The sequence below is a fragment of the Oncorhynchus mykiss genome, chromosome 6 (genome assembly GCF_057628025.1).
Source record: "Oncorhynchus mykiss isolate SJ-2025 chromosome 6, ASM5762802v1, whole genome shotgun sequence".
NCBI lineage: Eukaryota > Metazoa > Chordata > Actinopteri > Salmoniformes > Salmonidae > Oncorhynchus > Oncorhynchus mykiss.
Genome location: NC_143027.1, coordinates 5,780,001 through 5,800,079, shown reverse-complemented (window position 1 = coordinate 5,800,079; position 20,079 = coordinate 5,780,001). Strand labels below are relative to the sequence as shown.

At 43.2% G+C, this 20,079-nt stretch overlaps 1 protein-coding gene across 1 annotated transcript in view; it reads left to right on the top strand.

Annotated features, from left to right (window-relative positions):
* The window catches only part of LOC110525177 (extracellular matrix organizing protein FRAS1), a 202,919-nt gene that overhangs the window by 25,960 nt on the left and 156,880 nt on the right, over positions 1-20,079 (top strand). The window contains exons 10-12 of the mRNA XM_090239234.1: positions 772-919; positions 1,949-2,092; positions 9,799-9,933. Of these exons, the coding sequence (XP_090095360.1) occupies positions 772-919; positions 1,949-2,092; positions 9,799-9,933 (427 nt within the window). The remainder of the gene's footprint in view (positions 1-771; positions 920-1,948; positions 2,093-9,798; positions 9,934-20,079) is intronic.

Below are 20,079 nucleotides of genomic sequence, written 5' to 3'. Positions count from 1 at the left end.
ATGGACCGGCAGATTCCGACAGGACAGGACAAGGTTGCAACAAACATGCCGATAGTCTGGTTCAGGCATGAATAACACAAACAAGAATCCGACAAAGACAGAAACAAAAACAGAGAGAGATATAGAGGACTAATCAGAGGGAAAAAGGGAACAGGTGGGAAAAGGGGTGACGAGGTAGTTAGGAGGAGACAAGGAACAGCTGGGGGAAAAGAGGGGGAGAAAAGGTAACCTAATAACGACCAGCAGAGGGAGACAGGGTGAAGGGAAAGGACAGAAACAAGACACAACGTGACAATACATGACACCCTGTCTCTGTGTCTCTCCTTTTCTCTTCTCTGTCTCTGTCTCTGTCTCTGCTTTTCTCTGTCTCTGTCTCTCCCTGTCTCTCCCTGTCTCTGTGTCTCTCCTTTTCTCTTCTCTGTCTCTGTCTCTCCTTTTCTCTGTCTCTCCTTTTCTCTGTCTCCGTCTCTCTCTTTCTCTGTATCTTCTTTTCTCTGTCTCTGTCTCTCCTTTTCTCTGTCTCTCCTTTTCTCTGTCTCTGTCTCTCTCGTTCTCTGTCTCTGTCTCTCCTTTTCTCTGTCTCTCCTTTTCTCTGTCTCTCCTTTTCTCAGTCTCTGTCTCCCTTTCTCTGTCTCTGTCTCTCCTTTTCTCTGTCTTTCTCTCTGTCTCTCCTTTTCTCTGTCTCTGTCTCTCCTTTCTCTTCACCTCTCTCCCCCTCACTACCCTTCCCCCTTTATTCTTCTTCTCTTCTTCTCCCCTATCTCCCTCTAGAACCAGGAGAGATGGAATGAGGGCCCCTGTAGGGAATGTGAGTGTCGTGAAGGCAGGGTGACCTGCTACCTGATGTCCTGTCCCACCTGCCCCCTGGGGACCCTGGCTGTACCCCACCAGGGAACCTGCTGCCCTGAGTGTAAACAGGGTAAGAGTGACACAACATACACACACACACACACACACACACACACACACACACACACACACACACACACACACACACACACACACACACACACACACACACACACACACACACATGTACAACTTTAGTTTCGTGACATTTCTTGACTTTTTGGGGAGTAAAAATGTTTGTCAATTAAAAATCCTATTTTTCCCTACCCCTAATCCCCAAACCCTTAAACCTAATCCCAAAACCCTGAACCCTAACCCTAACCCTAACCCTAACCCTAACCCTAATCCCAAAACCCTTAACCCTAACCCTAATCCCAAAACCCCTAACCCTGAACCCTAACCCTAACCCTAACCCCAAAACCCTTAAACCTAATCCCAAAACCCTTAACCCTTAACCCTAACCCCAAAACCCTTAACCCTTAACCATAACCCCAAAACCCTTAAACCTAACTTCAAAACCCTAAACCTATCCCTTAAAGGGATACTTTGGGATGTTGGCAATGAGGCCCTGGATACCATTGTATGTCTCTGTGTCCAGTATGAAGGAAGTTAGAGGTAGTTTATAGCTAATGCTGATGCTAACTACCGGTATATTGTTACGTAGTGTTCAGTGTCTGTGTGTGGAATGGAGTCTGGCTCTAGTTAAATACTGGCCTGTTAATATTCTCAACAAAGTAAGGAATAGGTCATAGGTAATCAGACACTGGCAGCCAATAAGATAATCAGACAGCCACTGGCAGCCAATAAGATAATCACAGCTACTGGCGGCCAATAAGGTAATCAGACACTGGCAGCCAATAGGATAATCAGACAGCCACTGGCGGCCAATAAGGTAATCAGACAGCCACTGGCAGCCAATAAGGTAATCAGACAGCCACTGGCAGCCAATAAGACTCTCAATAGCCTAAATTAGAACACACTCAGCATCTCAATATCTCTCTCTGTCTCTCTGTCTCTACCTGTTGTGTGTGTGTGTGTGTGTGTGTGTGTGTGTGTGTGTGTGTGTGTGTGTGTGTGTGTGTGTGTGTGTGTGTAACAGTCCAGTGCCAGAGTGACTGCCTGTCTTGCTTGGGGACCCCTGACCACTGTGAGAGGTGTAAGGACTCTACCGCTCTGCTTCTGGACGGACGCTGTGTGTCCATCTGTCCTAGCGGTTACTACGCCGATGGAAAAGTGTGTGCAGGTAAAGTACTGTATGACACACACACACACACACACACACACACACACACACACACACACACACACACACACACACACACACACAATCCCAACCTCCCATACCCCCAGCCTCCCAACCCATATCCCCAACCTCCTATCTCCCCAACCTCCCATCCCCCAACCTCCCATACCCCCAGCCTCCCAACCTATATCCCCAACCTCCCATCTCCCCAATCTCCCATCTCCCAATCTCCCAACCTCCCATCCTCCTAACCTCCCATCCCCCAACCTCCCATCCCCCCAGCCTCCCATCCCCCAACCTCCCATACCCCCAGCCTCCCAACCCATATCCCCAACCTACCATTCCTCCAATCTCCCATCCCATCCCATCTCCCCATCACCCATCTCCCCATCCTTGCATCCCATCTCCCCAACCTCCCATCCCCCAACCACCCATCCCATCTCCCATCCTTTCCCTCCAACCTCCCATCCCATATCCCCAACCTATCTCCCCAAACGTTCATCCCCCAACCTCCCATCCCATCTCCCCATTCTCCCATCCCCCAATCTCCCAATCTCCCATCCCATCTCCCCAACCTCCCATCCCCCAATCTCCCATCCTTTCCCTCCAACCTCCCATCCCATCTCCTCATTCTCCCATCCCCCAGTCTCCCATCCCCCAACCTCCCATCCCATCTCCCCAACATCCCATCCCCCCATCCCCCCAACCTCCCATCCCCCAACCCCCCTTCCCCCCAGCCTCCCAACCCATACCCCCAACCTCCCATCTCCCCAACCTCCCATCCCCCAATCTCCCATCCCATCTCCCAACCTCCCATCTCCCCAACCTCCCATCGCCCCAACCTTGCATCCCATCTCCCCAACATCCCATCTCCCCAACCTCCCATCGCCCCAACCTTGCATCCCATCTCCCCAACCTCCCATCGCCCCATCCCCCAACCTCCCATCCCCCCAGCCTCCCGATTGATTGATTTGAGCATTCTCTTAAAGTTAATGGCATAGTTAATGGCATAGTTTTTTTAGTTAGTTAGTTAGTTGTTTTAGTTATCTAAGTTAGTTATCTACTCCCAAATATTTCAAATGGGAAACAATTGTGATTCCATAACTAGAGACGGAGTCCTCCATCAGGGTATTGGTAGGAAGTAGGGCTGATTTGCTTTGATTAATCTTATGATTTGAGATTAAACTGAATTTATCTATAGTCTTTAAATGTGTTTGGGATTGATTGAGATGCATTGTCTAGATATAGTAACATTTTGTCTTTCTATTCATGAGATGACGTGATCAGCAGATTTGAGGGAAATTGGTGTTATTTCCATCGATTGACAAATTGCCTGGGCCAGGAGTTCCATGGATAATAAAAATAGCAAAGGAGAAATCGGATCGCCTTGTCTGCTGCTTCTAGTGATGCTGAACGGAGCAGATCATTGCCTGTTAGAACTATGGCTGATGGATTGGCATATAGGATTTTAATCATATGAATGAAATTGGAGCCAATTCCCATATGTTTCAGACCAGAGATATGACCATTCTAATCTATCAAATGTTTTTTTTTTTGATAAAGCAGCCCAATGAGCTGTCGTTTCTGATGAAGCATTTAAGATATGTAATAGCGGACGGAGGTTTTCCGAGGATAATTGTTTTTTAACAAACCCGCTTCGGTCCATGTGGTTTTGAAGACGGGACGACAACATTTTGGAAAACACTTTTACATGGAAGAATCATGTCTGAACCACTTGGTGACAACACAGTGACATCCTTACCTTTTTTCTCCTAAATTAACCTTTGTAAACGGCTGTGTTAAATCATTAGTGGAACTATTTGAGACCAAAATTTGTGAGAGATTTGGGCTTAATTTATTCGGGCTTAATTTAGAGATATTTTGTCTCCCACCGAGGCAGCTTCCTCTGTTGAGAGAAGATGAGTTCTTCATTATTGTAGAAAGGACTTAGTCTGGCTTGGTTTGGATTTACAGAATATATATATATATATATATATATATATATATATATCAAATGTACATAAGTATTCAGACCCTTCACTCAGTGCTTTGTTGAAGCACGTTTGGCAGTGATTACAGCCTTGAGTCTTCTTGGGTATGACGCTACAAGCTTGGCACACCTGTATTTGGGGAGTTTCTCCCATTCTTCTCTGCAGATCCTCTAAAGCTCTGTCAAGTTGGATGGGGAACGTTGCTGCACAGCTATTTTCAGGTCTCTCCAGAGATATTCGATCGAGTTCAAGTCTGGGCTCTGCCTGGGCCTTTCAAGGACATTCAGAGACTTGTCCCGAAGAAACTCCTGTGTTGTCCTGGCTGTGAGCTTAGGGTTGTTGTCCTGTTGAAAGGTGAACCTTCGTTGCAGTCTGAGGTCCTGAGTGCTCTGGAGCAGGTTTTCATCAAGGATCGCCCTGTACTTTGCTCCGTTCATATTTCCCTCAATCCTGACTAGTCTCCCAGTCCCTACTGCTGATAAACATCCCCACAGCAGGATGCTGCCACCACCATGCTTCACCGTAGGGGTGGAGCCAGGTTGAGTCCAGATGTGATGCTTGGAATTCAGGCCAAAGAGTTACGTCTTTGTTTCATCAGACCAGATAATCTTGTTTCAGTAAAACATTAAATAAGTAAACATTTTAAGACCTTTCCAGTTTGGTGAGTTATGGTGACTAATGAAGAAAAAATCTAATGAAAGGAAAAATGACAAATTTGCTTAAACAGTCAATAACATACTGTAGAAGTAGAAGTAATAACATACTGCAGGAGCAATAACATACTGTAGCTGTAGGAGTAATAACATACTGTAGGAGTAATAACATACTGTAGAAGTAGAAGTAATAACATAATATTGGAGTAATAACATACTGTATGAGTAATGACATAATGTAGTTGTAGGAGTAATAACATACTGTAGGAGTAATGACATAATGTAGCTGTAGGAGTAATAACATACTGTAGGAGTAATGACATAATGTAGCTGTAGGAGTAATAACATACTGTAGGAGTAATGACATAATGTAGCTGTAGGAGTAATAACATACTGTAGGAGTAATAACATACTATGGTAGTAATAACATACTGTAGGAGTAATAACATACTATGGTAGTAATATCATACTGTAGGAGTAATAACATACTATGGTAGTAATAACATACTGTAGGAGTAATAACATACTATGGTAGTAATAACATACTATGGTAGTAATAACATACTGTAGCAGTAATAACATACTGTAGCTGAAGGAGTAATAACATACTGTAGGAGTAATAACATACTGTAGGAGTAATAACATACTGTAGGACTAATAACATACAGCAGCAGTAATAACATACTGTAGCAGTAATAACATACTGTAGCTGCAGGTGTAATAACATACTGTAGCTGTAATAACATACTGTAGCTGCAGGTGTAATAACATACTGTAGCTGTAATAACATACTGTAGCTGTAATAACATACTGTAGCTGTAATAACATACTGTAGCAGTAATAACATACTGTAGCAGTAATAACATACTGTAGCTGTAATAACATACTGTAGCTGTAATAACATACTGTAGCTGCAGGTGTAATAACATACTGTAGCTGTAATAACATACTGTAGCAGTAATAACATACTGTAGCTGTAATAACATACTGTAGCTGCAGGTGTAATAACATACTGTAGCTGTAATAACATATTGTAGCAATAATAACATACTGTTGCTGTAGCAATAATAACATACTGTAGCTATAATAACATACTGTAGCAGTAATAACATACTGTAGCTGTAATAACATACTTTAGCTGTAATAACATACTGTAGCTGTAGGAGGAATAGCATACTGTTGCTGTAGGAGTAAGAACATACTGTTGCTGTAGGAGTAATAACATACTGTAGCTTTGGCGGTAATAACATACTGGAGGAGTAACAACATACTGTAGCTGTAATAACATACTGTAGCTGTAGGAGTAATAACATACTGTAGCTGTAGGAGTAATAACATACTGTAGGAGTAATAACATACTGTAGAAGTAATAAAACACTGTAGCAGTAATAACATACTGTAGCAGTAATAACATACTGCGGGAGTAATAACATACTGTAGCAGGAATAACACTGTAGCTGTAGGAGTAATCACATACTGAAGCTGTAAGAGTAATAACACACTGTAGCAGTAATAACATACTGTAGCAGTAATAACATACTGCGGGAGTAATAAAACACTGTAGCAGTAATAACATACTGTAGCAGTAATAACATACTGCGGGAGTAATAACATACTGTAGCAGGAATAACACTGTAGCTGTAGGAGTAATCACATACTGAAGCTGTAAGAGTAATAACATACTGTAGCAGGAATAACACTGTAGCTGTAGGAGTAATCACATACTGAAGCTGTAAGAGTAATAACATACTGTAGCAGGAATAACACTGTAGCTGTAGGAGTAATAACATACTGTAGCTGTAGGAGTAATAACACACTGTAGCAGTATTATGAGCAATGTGGTTTATATCACCTTAAAAATAAATTTGCCCTCCATTTTTTATCAATCATTCATGTGCACGGTACTATTTACAGGGTATGGGTCTATAATCTAGATCTTCACAAACATTCATCATAGCCTGTAGGCCAAGTCCTTCCTGGGAGAAAAATTCAATAACCTGCCCTAAAACGAAGGTGAACAGCAATCAACAGGAAGACAAATACCAAAAGATACCGTGTAGTAGCACATATGAGATTGGCAATGTCTCCTTAGCAGTAGCAACCCCCCCCCCCCCCCCCCCCACCCCCTAAAAAAGTAATCTCGTTGAATTTCTTCCTTCTTCTATTGCCATCTTTTTTTCCCAGTGATTCAATGCTCTGTAGCCCCACCAGGAAGTAGATCCAGTCTGTGTAACGTCTCACTATATTGTCCACTGTTCATTAATTGGCGTAGTGTCATCGCTGTATTCATTAGCTGGGTACGGGTTTCCTCCAAGGGCATCTTTAGGTTTTTAAGTTCATCGTTGGGATAGGGGATCCTTTGGGAAACCAGGTTCTGGACCATAGGCATTATGATAATAACAAAGAACAATACTCAGCGTTAATATGAATATTGTTTCTTGTACTCACTTGAAGCGGTGTCCTCATTGTTATCTTATGCTGAGGGCATCATTACAGCCAAAGACTATGCTGCGTGATTGTGAATGGATGGCACACCTGACTATTGAGCCAGACGTATTGAGGTTAGCCTTGATCTTTTGGCTTGTCCCCTTGTGTGTTAGTTTTTTTTATTTTTATGTGATTCTCACAGAAGTCTTGAGCCTCCTCCTTGGCAGTGGAGAAGGAGCGTGTTGTGTGTGTGTTCTGGAAGGTCAGGATGAGATTTGCCGGTGTAGAATGAGGCAGCATCTCAGATTTAGATTGCGTAGCTCTCGCCTCGTTGTAGATCTCTCTCTGTTTTAGCAGTTCTCAGGTCTGGGTAGATACTGATCCTCTTCTCTGCAAAGGTCAGAGCCTTCCCCGATAACGATTCAAGGCGAACAATTCAAGGAGATTGATTGCCCCCCTTCTAATTTAGCCTGCGCTGTCACCAGATTATGGAGTCGTACCTCTGTCCCGTTGGCCTGCCTTCTCCAGACTTCCCACTTTAAGTTGAAAAGGTTTCCACTTTGGGAGTGAGAAATGCGAGTGATTCATTCAACGGCAGAGGTAATCTCCTCACGAACAATCTCTGGGATAGTAGCAGCCAGGTCTTTCTCTTGTCTGGTGTTGACAGGTGCCATGTTCCCACAGGTGAATTGTGAACGGACAAACTATGCTATCTGAAATAGACCTGCTCGTTTTTTTCTTGTCATACAATGAATCTTCCACACCTTAATATGGTGTTTACAATTCATCATTTTAGAAAACAAGTCAGTTCATTCCTATTCATTTTGCAAAAGAGAGCCACGATAAGGCCACGTTGTTCAGTGCATGCCACCGGAATCGGAAGCCTCTTGACCTCCTGATAACATAGGTCATAGGTCATCCTATCAGCATCGTGTCCTGGTATGTAACATCCTGTCAACATCATGTCCTGGTATGTAACATCCTGTCAACATCATGTCCTGGTATGTCCTGAGGCTGTAAACCTGCCTAAAGTTATCAGTGGGAGATAAAGCTACTAGAGTTATCAGCATAGTGGTTAGCAGTGGTTAGCAGTGGTTAGTAGTTGCTAGTTGTGGATAGTAGTGGTTAGTAGTGGTTAGTAGTGGGTAGTAGTATTTAGTAGTGGTTAGTAGTGGATAGTAGTGGGTAGTAGTATTTAGTAGTGGTTAGTAGTGGTTAGTAGTATTTAGTAGTGGTTAGTAGTGGATAGTAGTGGTTAGTAGTGGATAGTAGTGGTTAGAAGTGGATAGTAGTGGTTAGTAGTGGATAGTAGTGGTTAGTAGTGGATAGTAGTGGATAGTAGTGGTTAGTAGTGGATAGTAGTGGTTAGTAGTGGATAGTAGTGGATAGTAGTGGTTAGTAGTGGATAGTAGTGGTTAGTAGTGGATAGTAGTGGATAGTAGAGGTTAGTAGTGGATAGTAGTGGTTAGTAGTGGATAGTAGTGGTTAGTAGTGGTTAGTAGTGGATAGTAGTGGTTAGTAGTGGATAGTAGTGGTTAGTAGTGGTCAGTAGTGGTTAGTAGTGGTTAGTAGCCATAACACAGAGGTCAAGAGAAGACATGCTCAGCCATCAGGTTTTTAGAGGTGTGTCCATTTTATTGCATAGGTGAAAAGTGTAGAGAGATGGTTAGAGAGAGAGATCAAGAGAAAGACACAGAGAGTGAGACACACAGAGATTGAGACACACAAAGAATGAGACATAGAGAGGGTTAAAGACAGACACAGAGAGAGTGAGACAGAGAGTACGACAGAATGAGACACAGAGAAAGGGAGACAGAGAGAGCATGAGGTAGAGAGAGAGTGAGACGTAGAAAGAGTCAGGCAGAGAGAGAGTGAGACATAGAGAGAGCGAGGCAGAGAGAACGTGAGGCAGAGAGAGAGTGAGACATAGAGAGAGTGAGACATAGAGAGAGCGAGGCAGAGAGAACGTGAGGCAGAGAGAGCGTGAGACATATAGAGAGTGAGGCAGAGAGAGAGTGAGGCAGAGAGAGAGCACTAGAATAGAGAGGGATAAAGACAGACACAGTGTGGGGATCAAGCCATCACTTGAAAAGTACCTAATCATGGCCCTGAGGATCAAAATGTTCTGGAATGATAATGGATGAGAATGGAATCCCTGGTAACGGAGAACGTTCCGACAACTTTAAGGGAACGTTCCAATTGGGTTTTCAACTTGGTTTAACAGCTTACCTTAGTGTGAGAACAGGAGACGTCCTCAGTGTTCTGGTCCTATGTTGTCAGAGTCAACTGCAGATCCTGTGTGGCTCAGTTGGTAGAACATGGTGTTGGCAACACCAGTGTTGTGGGTTTTATTCCCACAAGGGGACCCGTATGAAAATGTATGCACTCTAATGTAAATATAAATGCAGATAGAAAAGTTGGGAGAAACGTAGTTTAGAGTTGTGGTGTGTGCTTTCACGAAATCAGCTGATAAGGGGGTTGAAGATGAAAGGTATTGACATTCAGGAACACTCACGTACAGTAAATGACATGATAGGGAATTGTGTATATGAACGAAGAATGTGGTATGTTTATGAGGATTAATTAACTTTTTCTCTCTATTCCCTCCCTCCCTCCTCTCTCTCTCCCTCTGCAGCCTGCCAGTCGTCCTGTGCCACCTGTGAGAATGACTTTGAGTGCTCGTCCTGTGGGGGGTCCTTGCTATTAAACAACAGGCACTGCGTGGCCACCTGTGACCCGGGGTCCTACCAGGACCCCACTCAGTGCCTGCGTGAGTATCTATTTATCGTTCGTAGCCTCACTAGAGAACGAGAGAAAGAAAGAGAAAGAAAGTAAAAAGAGAGAGAAAGGGAGAGAGAGAGACAGAAAGAGAGAGCAAGAGTTTATTTGCCCTTTATGGAGAGATGAGTCCGGATAAAGGTCCCCTAAGAAATCTGGTCCTGGGGCTCTGTGGGGTCTGTTTGTGTTTATAAACAGAGCCCCAGGACCAGGACAGCAACACAATTAAAACCCAACCAAATCATGAGAAAACAGAAATCGGAGTAGATAGCCAGAGCGAATTTATGAACGCACCCTATCGACAGTTGTCGCAGTGACATCATGAACATTCTATCGAAATGGTTACTTGCATAGTGGAGTCTTTTGTTAATTAAGACATGTACATGTAGTTAGCTAGCTAAACAATGAACCATAATAACAACTCATAATGTTACTACCCTGGATGAATCTGCAGGTAGCTAACCAACTAGTTTCAATTTTAGCAAGCTAGCTAACACTAGTCTATAACTAGCAATGCAAATGACTCTGAGATACGAATAAAATTACTACACAGATCATACACGTAATGTTAGCTAGCAAGCCAGCTAGCTTACATTAGCTAGCTAGCTAAAAAGTATACTTTAACTTGAAATGAAAATGACTTTCTGACTAAATTAGAAACTTGTAATATCTGAAAATGTAGCGAGCGAGCCTGTCTTACAAGTATACATGGATGGATGCGTCTCCCTCTCTGTCACGGATGCCGTTGTTGCCCTTAGTTTGAAGATGTCATCCGGAGACAGGTGTTTTATACAACAGCCTTGTGCGTGTTCTCTTTTCGACTCCCTCTGCATATTTGCAATCAAACGGCAGAAAGTTGCGTATTACCTAGACATACTGTCCAGCTCATGTTATAGACAGAAGCGTACTACATGGCAGACCAATCCGAAATCATCTCCCGGCATGTCCAGCCCATCCATTATCTCAGCCAATCATGGCCAGCGGGAAGGTTCCTGGCTTTTTCCGTGGCTAAACCAACTAGGCTCGTGATTTAAAAATAATATTAATATTTTATTGTTATATTATTATATTATTATTATTATTATTATTATATTCACACTTGTTATTAAGGCAGATAAATGTTCAAATATTCCAGATGTTTCTGCCCCCCCCAAAAAAAACGCATTTTGATTTTTAAAAGAAAATAAAAAAAGTTTACGTTCAAAAGGCCTTTGAAGTAATGACGCATGACTCCAAGTTTATTGAAACGAGTCACATATTTCCCTCAGATTACAAACAAAATAAACTCCAATATCTATTGTGTGAAATACCACAGTGTGCCGTCACAGTAGCAGCACGAAAAGGGCAACCAGCGAAGAAGAAACAACATAAATAAATACAACCCATATTTATGTTTGTTCATTTGACCTTTTGTACTTTAATCGTTACTTTAACACTGTATAATATATAATATAATATGACAGTTGAAATGTCTTTATTCTTTTGTAACTTTTGTGAGTGTAATTTTTTTCAGTTTATTTTACTTGTTTTAATTTTGATCTCCTTCACTTGGTTTGGCAATGTAAACATGTGTTTCCCATGCCAATAAAGCCCCCTTACGTTGAGATTAAGAGAGAGAGAGACTTGCTTTGGCAATGTAAACATGTGTTTCCCATGCCAATAAAGCCCCCTTACGTTGAGATTAAGAGAGAGAGAGACTTGCTTTGGCAATGTAAACATGTGTTTCCCATGCCAATAAAGCCCCCTTACGTTGAGATTAAGAGAGAGAGAGACTTGGTTTGGCAATGTAAACATGTGTTTCCCATGCCAATAAAGCCCCCTTACGTTGAGATTAAGAGAGAGAGAGACTTGCTTTGGCAATGTAAACATGTGTTTCCCATGCCAATAAAGCCCCCTTACGTTGAGATTAAGAGAGAGAGAGACTTGCTTTGGCAATGTAAACATGTGTTTCCCATGCCAATAAAGCCCCCTTACGTTGAGATTAAGAGAGAGAGAGACTTGCTTTGGCAATGTAAACATGTGTTTCCCATGCCAATAAAGCCCCCTTACGTTGAGATTAAGAGAGAGAGAGACTTGCTTTGGCAATGTAAACATGTGTTTCCCATGCCAATAAAGCCCCCTTACGTTGAGATTAAGAGAGAGAGAGACTTGCTTTGGCAATGTAAACATGTGTTTCCCATGCCAATAAAGCCCCCTTACGTTGAGATTAAGAGAGAGAGAGACTTGCTTTGGCAATGTAAACATGTGTTTCCCATACCAATAAAGCCCCCTTACGTTGAGATTAAGAGAGAGAGAGACTTGCTTTGGCAATGTAAACATATGTTTCCCATGCCAATAAAGCCCCCTTACGTTGAGATTAAGAGAGAGAGAGACTTGGTTTGGCAATGTAAACATGTGTTTCCCATGCCAATAAAGCCCCCTTACGTTGAGATTAAGAGAGAGAGAGACTTGCTTTGGCAATGTAAACATGTGTTTCCCATGCCAATAAAGCCCCCTTACGTTGAGATTAAGAGAGAGAGAGACTTGCTTTGGCAATGTAAACATATGTTTCCCATGCCAATAAAGCCCCCTTACGTTGAGATTAAGAGAGAGAGAGACTTGCTTTGGCAATGTAAACATGTGTTTCCCATGCCAATAAAGCCCCCTTACGTTGAGATTAAGAGAGAGAGAGACTTGCTTTGGCAATGTAAACATGTGTTTCCCATACCAATAAAGCCCCCTTACGTTGAGATTAAGAGAGAGAGAGACTTGCTTTGGCAATGTAAACATATGTTTCCCATGCCAATAAAGCCCCCTTACGTTGAGATTAAGAGAGAGAGAGACTTGGTTTGGCAATGTAAACATGTGTTTCCCATGCCAATAAAGCCCCCTTACGTTGAGATTAAGAGAGAGAGAGACTTGCTTTGGCAATGTAAACATGTGTTTCCCATGCCAATAAAGCCCCCTTACGTTGAGATTAAGAGAGAGAGAGACTTGCTTTGGCAATGTAAACATGTGTTTCCCATGCCAATAAAGCCCCCTTACGTTGAGATTAAGAGAGAGAGAGACTTGGTTTGGCAATGTAAACATGTGTTTCCCATGCCAATAAAGCCCCCTTACGTTGAGATTAAGTGAGAGAGAGACTTGCTTTGGCAATGTATACATGTGTTTCCCATGCCAATAAAGCCCCCTTACGTTGAGATTAAGAGAGAGAGAGACTTGCTTTGGCAATGTAAACATGTGTTTCCCATGCCAATAAAGCCCCCTTACGTTGAGATTAAGAGAGAGAGAGACTTGCTTTGGCAATGTAAACATGTGTTTCCCATGCCAATAAAGCCCCCTTACGTTGAGATTAAGAGAGAGAGAGACTTGCTTTGGCAATGTAAACATGTGTTTCCCATGCCAATAAAGCCCCCTTACGTTGAGATTAAGAGAGAGAGAGACTTGCTTTGGCAATGTAAACATGTGTTTCCCATGCCAATAAAGCCCCCTTACGTTGAGATTAAGAGAGAGAGAGACTTGCTTTGGCAATGTAAACATGTGTTTCCCATGCCAATAAAGCCCCCTTACGTTGAGATTAAGAGAGAGAGAGACTTGGTTTGGCAATGTAAACATGTGTTTCCCATGCCAATAAAGCCCCCTTACGTTGAGATTAAGAGAGAGAGAGACTTGCTTTGGCAATGTAAACATGTGTTTCCCATGCCAATAAAGCCCCCTTACGTTGAGATTAAGAGAGAGAGAGACTTGGTTTGGCAATGTAAACATGTGTTTCCCATGCCAATAAAGCCCCCTTACGTTGAGATTAAGAGAGAGAGAGACTTGCTTTGGCAATGTAAACATGTGTTTCCCATGCCAATAAAGCCCCCTTACGTTGAGATTAAGAGAGAGAGAGACTTGCTTTGGCAATGTAAACATGTGTTTCCCATGCCAATAAAGCCCCCTTACGTTGAGATTAAGAGAGAGAGAGACTTGCTTTGGCAATGTAAACATGTGTTTCCCATGCCAATAAAGCCCCCTTACGTTGAGATTAAGAGAGAGAGAGACTTGCTTTGGCAATGTAAACATGTGTTTCCCATGCCAATAAAGCCCCCTTACGTTGAGATTAAGAGAGAGAGAGACTTGCTTTGGCAATGTAAACATGTGTTTCCCATGCCAATAAAGCCCCCTTACGTTGAGATTAAGAGAGAGAGAGACTTGCTTTGGAAATGTAAACATGTGTTTCCCATGCCAATAAAGCCCCCTTACGTTGAGATTAAGAGAGAGAGAGACTTGCTTTGGCAATGTAAACATGTGTTTCCCATGCCAATAAAGCCCCCTTACGTTGAGATTAAGAGAGAGAGAGACTTGCTTTGGCAATGTAAACATGTGTTTCCCATGCCAATAAAGCCCCCTTACGTTGAGATTAAGAGAGAGAGAGACTTGGTTTGGCAATTTAAACATGTGTTTCCCATGCCAATAAAGCCCCCTTACGTTGAGATTAAGAGAGAGAGAGACTTGCTTTGGCAATGTAAACATGTGTTTCCCATGCCAATAAAGCCCCCTTACGTTGAGATTAAGAGAGAGAGAGACTTGCTTTGGCAATGTAAACATGTGTTTCCCATGCCAATAAAGCCCCCTTACGTTGAGATTAAGAGAGAGAGAGACTTGCTTTGGCAATGTAAACATGTGTTTCCCATGCCAATAAAGCCCCCTTACGTTGAGATTAAGAGAGAGAGAGACTTGCTTTGGCAATGTAAACAGATGTTTCCCATGCCAATAAAGCCCCCTTACGTTGAGATTAAGAGAGAGAGAGACTTGCTTTGGCAATGTAAACATGTGTTTCCCATGCCAATAAAGCCCCCTTACGTTGAGATTAAGAGAGAGAGAGACTTGCTTTGGCAATGTAAACATGTGTTTCCCATGCCAATAAAGCCCCCTTACGTTGAGATTAAGAGAGAGAGAGACTTGCTTTGGCAATGTAAACATGTGTTTCCCATGCCAATAAAGCCCCCTTACGTTGAGATTAAGAGAGAGAGAGACTTGGTTTGGCAATGTAAACATGTGTTTCCCATGCCAATAAAGCCCCCTTACGTTGAGATTAAGAGAGAGAGAGACTTGCTTTGGCAATGTAAACATGTGTTTCCCATGCCAATAAAGCCCCCTTACGTTGAGATTAAGAGAGAGAGAGACTTGGTTTGGCAATGTAAACATGTGTTTCCCATGCCAATAAAGCCCCCTTACGTTGAGATTAAGAGAGAGAGAGACTTGCTTTGGCAATGTAAACATGTGTTTCCCATGCCAATAAAGCCCCCTTACGTTGAGATTAAGAGAGAGAGAGACTTGCTTTGGCAATGTAAACATGTGTTTCCCATGCCAATAAAGCCCCCTTACGTTGAGATTAAGAGAGAGAGAGACTTGCTTTGGCAATGTAAACATGTGTTTCCCATGCCAATAAAGCCCCCTTACGTTGAGATTAAGAGAGAGAGAGACTTGCTTTGGCAATGTAAACATGTGTTTCCCATGCCAATAAAGCCCCCTTACGTTGAGATTAAGAGAGAGAGAGACTTGCTTTGGCAATGTAAACATGTGTTTCCCATGCCAATAAAGCCCCCTTACGTTGAGATTAAGAGAGAGAGAGACTTGGTTTGGCAATGTAAACATGTGTTTCCCATGCCAATAAAGCCCCCTTACGTTGAGATTAAGAGAGAGAGAGACTTGCTTTGGCAATGTAAACATGTGTTTCCCATGCCAATAAAGCCCCCTTACGTTGAGATTAAGAGAGAGAGAGACTTGCTTTGGCAATGTAAACATGTGTTTCCCATGCCAATAAAGCCCCCTTACGTTGAGATTAAGAGAGAGAGAGACTTGCTTTGGCAATGTAAACATGTGTTTCCCATGCCAATAAAGCCCCCTTACGTTGAGATTAAGAGAGAGAGAGACTTGCTTTGGCAATGTAAACATGTGTTTCCCATGCCAATAAAGCCCCCTTACGTTGAGATTAAGAGAGAGAGAGACTTGCTTTGGCAATGTAAACATGTGTTTCCCATGCCAATAAAGCCCCCTTACGTTGAGATTAAGAGAGAGAGAGACTTGCTTTGGCAATGTAAACATGTGTTTCCCATGCCAATAAAGCCCCCTTACGTTGAGATTAAGAGAGAGAGAGACTTGCTTTGGCAATGTAAACATGTGTTTCCCATGCCAATAAAGCCCCCTTACGTTGAGATTAAGAGAGAGAGAGACTTGCTTTGGCAATGTAAACATGTGTTTCCCATGCCAATAAAGCCCCCTTACGTTGAGATTAAGAGAGAGAGAGACTTGCTTTGGCAATGTAAACATATGTTTCCCATGCCAATAAAGCCCCCTTACGTTGAGATTAAGAGAGAGAGAGACTTGCTTTGGCAATGTAAACATGTGTTTCCCATGCCAATAAAGCCCCCTTACGTTGAGATTAAGAGAGAGAGAGAGACTTGCTTTGGCAATGTAAACAGATGTTTCCCATGCCAATAAAGCCCCCTTACGTTGAGATTAAGAGAGAGAGAGACTTGCTTTGGCAATGTAAACATATGTTTCCCATGCCAATAAAGCCCCCTTACGTTGAGATTAAGAGAGAGAGAGACTTGCTTTGGCAATGTAAACATGTGTTTCCCATGCCAATAAAGCCCCCTTACGTTGAGATTAAGAGAGAGAGAGACTTGCTTTGGCAATGTAAACATGATTTTCTCATGCCAATAAAGCCTTTAAATTAAAATTTTAATTGAAATTGAGAGAGAAAGAGAGAAGGGGGAAATTAATATGGAAGAGAATATGCACTGCTGGCCAATTCGATATCCACACATGACCATAGCTCTGTTGAGATATCCACATTCAGCACCTCTGTTGAGAGAGAGAGAGAGAGAGAGACTGTATTGTCGACCCACTAGACCACTAATTACCTCTCTAACTCCTGACTTTAGTTCAACACCTTAAAGACAGGCGGGGCGGCAGGGTAGCCCAGTGGTTAGAGCGTTGGACTAGTAACCGAAAGGTTGCAAGTTCAAATCCCCAAGCGGACAAGGTACAAATCTGTCTTTCTGCCCCTGAACAGGCAGTTAACCCACTGTTCCTAGGCTGTCATTGAAAATAAGAATTTGTTCTTAACTGACTTGCCTAGTAAAATAAAAAACATTCTCCGGTACTTTGGTGAATAACAACATATATATATTTTTTAAACAGGCTGAATGTGTTAACGTGTAGTTCATAGATGTATTCCATCAGCATAATCACTGTCTTATTAGCCATGAAATCCCTAGTTTGAAAGCGGTTTTCTTGAAGATGCCTGCGCCATTTGGCCCCCCCACGTCTCCTAGCAGTTCTAGCCAATGAGCTTCAGCCCCTCGCATTTGAGTGACAGCTAGCAAGAAGCCTACCCACTGTTTTCCAATGTGGTTGCAGGGCGGGCCCAACAACTCAGTGGACACAGCAGAGAGAGACAGAGACAATGACGTGGCGCAATGTAGTACGCAATTTGTTTTGGGACCACATTCGCCTTGCGAGTGCTACTTTTCAGAACGACTGGCTATGAAGAAGTACAAAAAAAAAGTACAGAAGAATCTCTTTAATGAACATGGCCACGAGATGGGAATTGTCTCCCTCCGCTCAACGTTCCCTAATGGTCTATAAATCCACAGATTTTCTTGAAGCCCATTAGGCCGGATTAAACCGGGCTATTTCCAATACCATGCCTCATCTGGGGAGGACTGTGTGTGTGTGTGTGTGTGTGAAAGAGAGAGAGAGAAAGGGAGTTTCTTGAGCTGTGAAGTGCTCATCCCTGATGTTGAGTGGCTATAAGTGATGCTAATACTATATGGGGTCTGAAATCTAGTGGTTAGATAGGTGGTGCTATCCAAGACTGTTGACATCGGTGGTTAGATAGGTGGTGCTATCCAAGACTGTTGTCATCGGTGGTTAGATAGGTGGTGCTATCCAAGGCTGTTGACATCGGTGGTTAGATAGGTGGTGCTATCCAAGACTGTTGACATCGGGGGTTAGATAGGTGGTGCTATCCAAGGCTGTTGACATCGGGGGTTAGATAGGTGGTGCTATCCAAGACTGTTGACATCGGTGGTTAGATAGGTGGTGCTATCCAAGACTGTTGACATCGGTGGTTAGATAGGTGGTGCTATCCAAGACTGTTGTCATCGGTGGTTAGATAGGTGGTGCTATCCAAGACTGTTGTCATCGGTGGTTAGATAGGTGGTGCTATCCAAGACTGTTGTCATCGGTGGTTAGATAGGTGGTGCTATCCAAGACTGTTGTCATCGGTGGTTAGATAGGTGGTGCTCTCCAAGACTGTTGACATCGGGGGTTAGATAGGTGGTGCTATCCAAGGCTGTTGACATCGGTGGTTAGATAGGTGGTGCTATCCAAGACTGTTGACATCGGTGGTTAGATAGGTGGTGCTATCCAAGACTGTTGTCATCGGTGGTTAGATAGGTGGTGCTATCCAAGACTGTTGTCATCGGTGGTTAGATAGGTGGTGCTATCCAAGACTGTTGTCATCGGTGGTTAGATAGGTGGTGCTATCCAAGACTGTTGTCATCGGTGGTTAGATAGGTGGTGCTATCCAAGACTGTTGTCATCGGTGGTTAGATAGGTGGTGCTATCCAAGACTGTTGACATCGGTGGTTAGATAGGTGGTGCTATCCAAGACTGTTGACATCGGTGGTTAGATAGGTGGTGCTATCCAAGACTGTTGTCATCGGTGGTTAGATAGGTGGTGCTATCCAAGACTGTTGTCATCGGTGGTTAGATAGGTGGTGCTATCCAAGACTGTTGTCATCGGTGGTTAGATAGGTGGTGCTATCCAAGACTGTTGACCTCGGTGGTTAGATAGGTGGTGCTATCCAAGACTGTTGTCATCGGTGGTTAGATAGGTGGTGCTATCCAATACTGTTGTCATCGGTGGTTAGATAGGTGGTGCTATCCAAGACTGTTGACATCGGGGGTTAGATAGGTGGTGCTATCCAAGACTGTTGTCATCGGTGGTTAGATAGGTGGTGCTATCCAAGACTGTTGACATCGGGGGTTAGATAGGTGGTGCTATCCAAGACTGTTGTCATCGGTGGTTAGATAGGTGGTGCTATCCAAGACTGTTGTCATCGGTGGTTAGATAGGTGGTGCTATCCAAGACTGTTGTCATCGGTGGTTAGATAGGTGGTGCTATCCAAGACTGTTGACATCGGTGGTTAGATAGGTGGTGCTATCCAAGACTGTTGTCATCGGTGGTTAGATAGGTGGTGCTATCCAAGACTGTTGTCATCGGTGGTTAGATAGGTGGTGCTATCCAAGACTGTTGACATCGGGGGTTAGATAGGTGGTGCTATCCAAGACTGTTGTCATCGGTGGTTAGATAGGTGGTGCTATCCAAGACTGTTGACATCGGGGGTTCGATAGGTGGTGCTATCCAAGACTGTTGACATCGGGGGTTAGATAGGTGGTGCTATCCAAGACTGTTGTCATCGGTGGTTAGATAGGTGGTGCTATCCAAGACTGTTGACATCGGGGGTTAGATAGGTGGTGCTATCCAAGACTGTTGTCATCGGTGGTTAGATAGGTGGTGCTATCCAAGACTGTTGACATCGGGGGTTAGATAGGTGGTGCTATCCAAGACTGTTGACATCGGGGGTTAGATAGGTGGTGCTATCCAAGACTGTTGACATCGGTGGACTGAACAGAATTGTCTTGGGTTCTTTCTTCTGGTTCTTCTGGGAGTGCTTGGAGTTGTAAAAATAAAGTTGGATTTGGATTTTTATGGATTTTATAGTAATGTCATTAAAACAATACCGTTATCTTCTGAAGTGAAGGCTTGGTGTGATTATCGTTGCACCACGAAAGGGGTTTGTGTTTTACACAGTGGCCCGATTAATGCCTCTCAACAATGGAGAATAAATTACAATAGCTCAGTGACTGAATCTCACCTCCTCCTGGGAGAGAGAGATATGAGTAACATTACTGTATGTAATCATCCCCATGGAAACGGGTGTTTGAGATATTTAAGTGAAAATGCCCGAGAATCCGGTGTTTGGAGGATATATTGACACGGGTGTTGTTTGGCCTGAGTCGAGAGCCGGCAACCGGCTTCTCGGGCATTATCACTTTTATAGGGGTTACCAACCTATTCAAATAACGATTGACATATTTT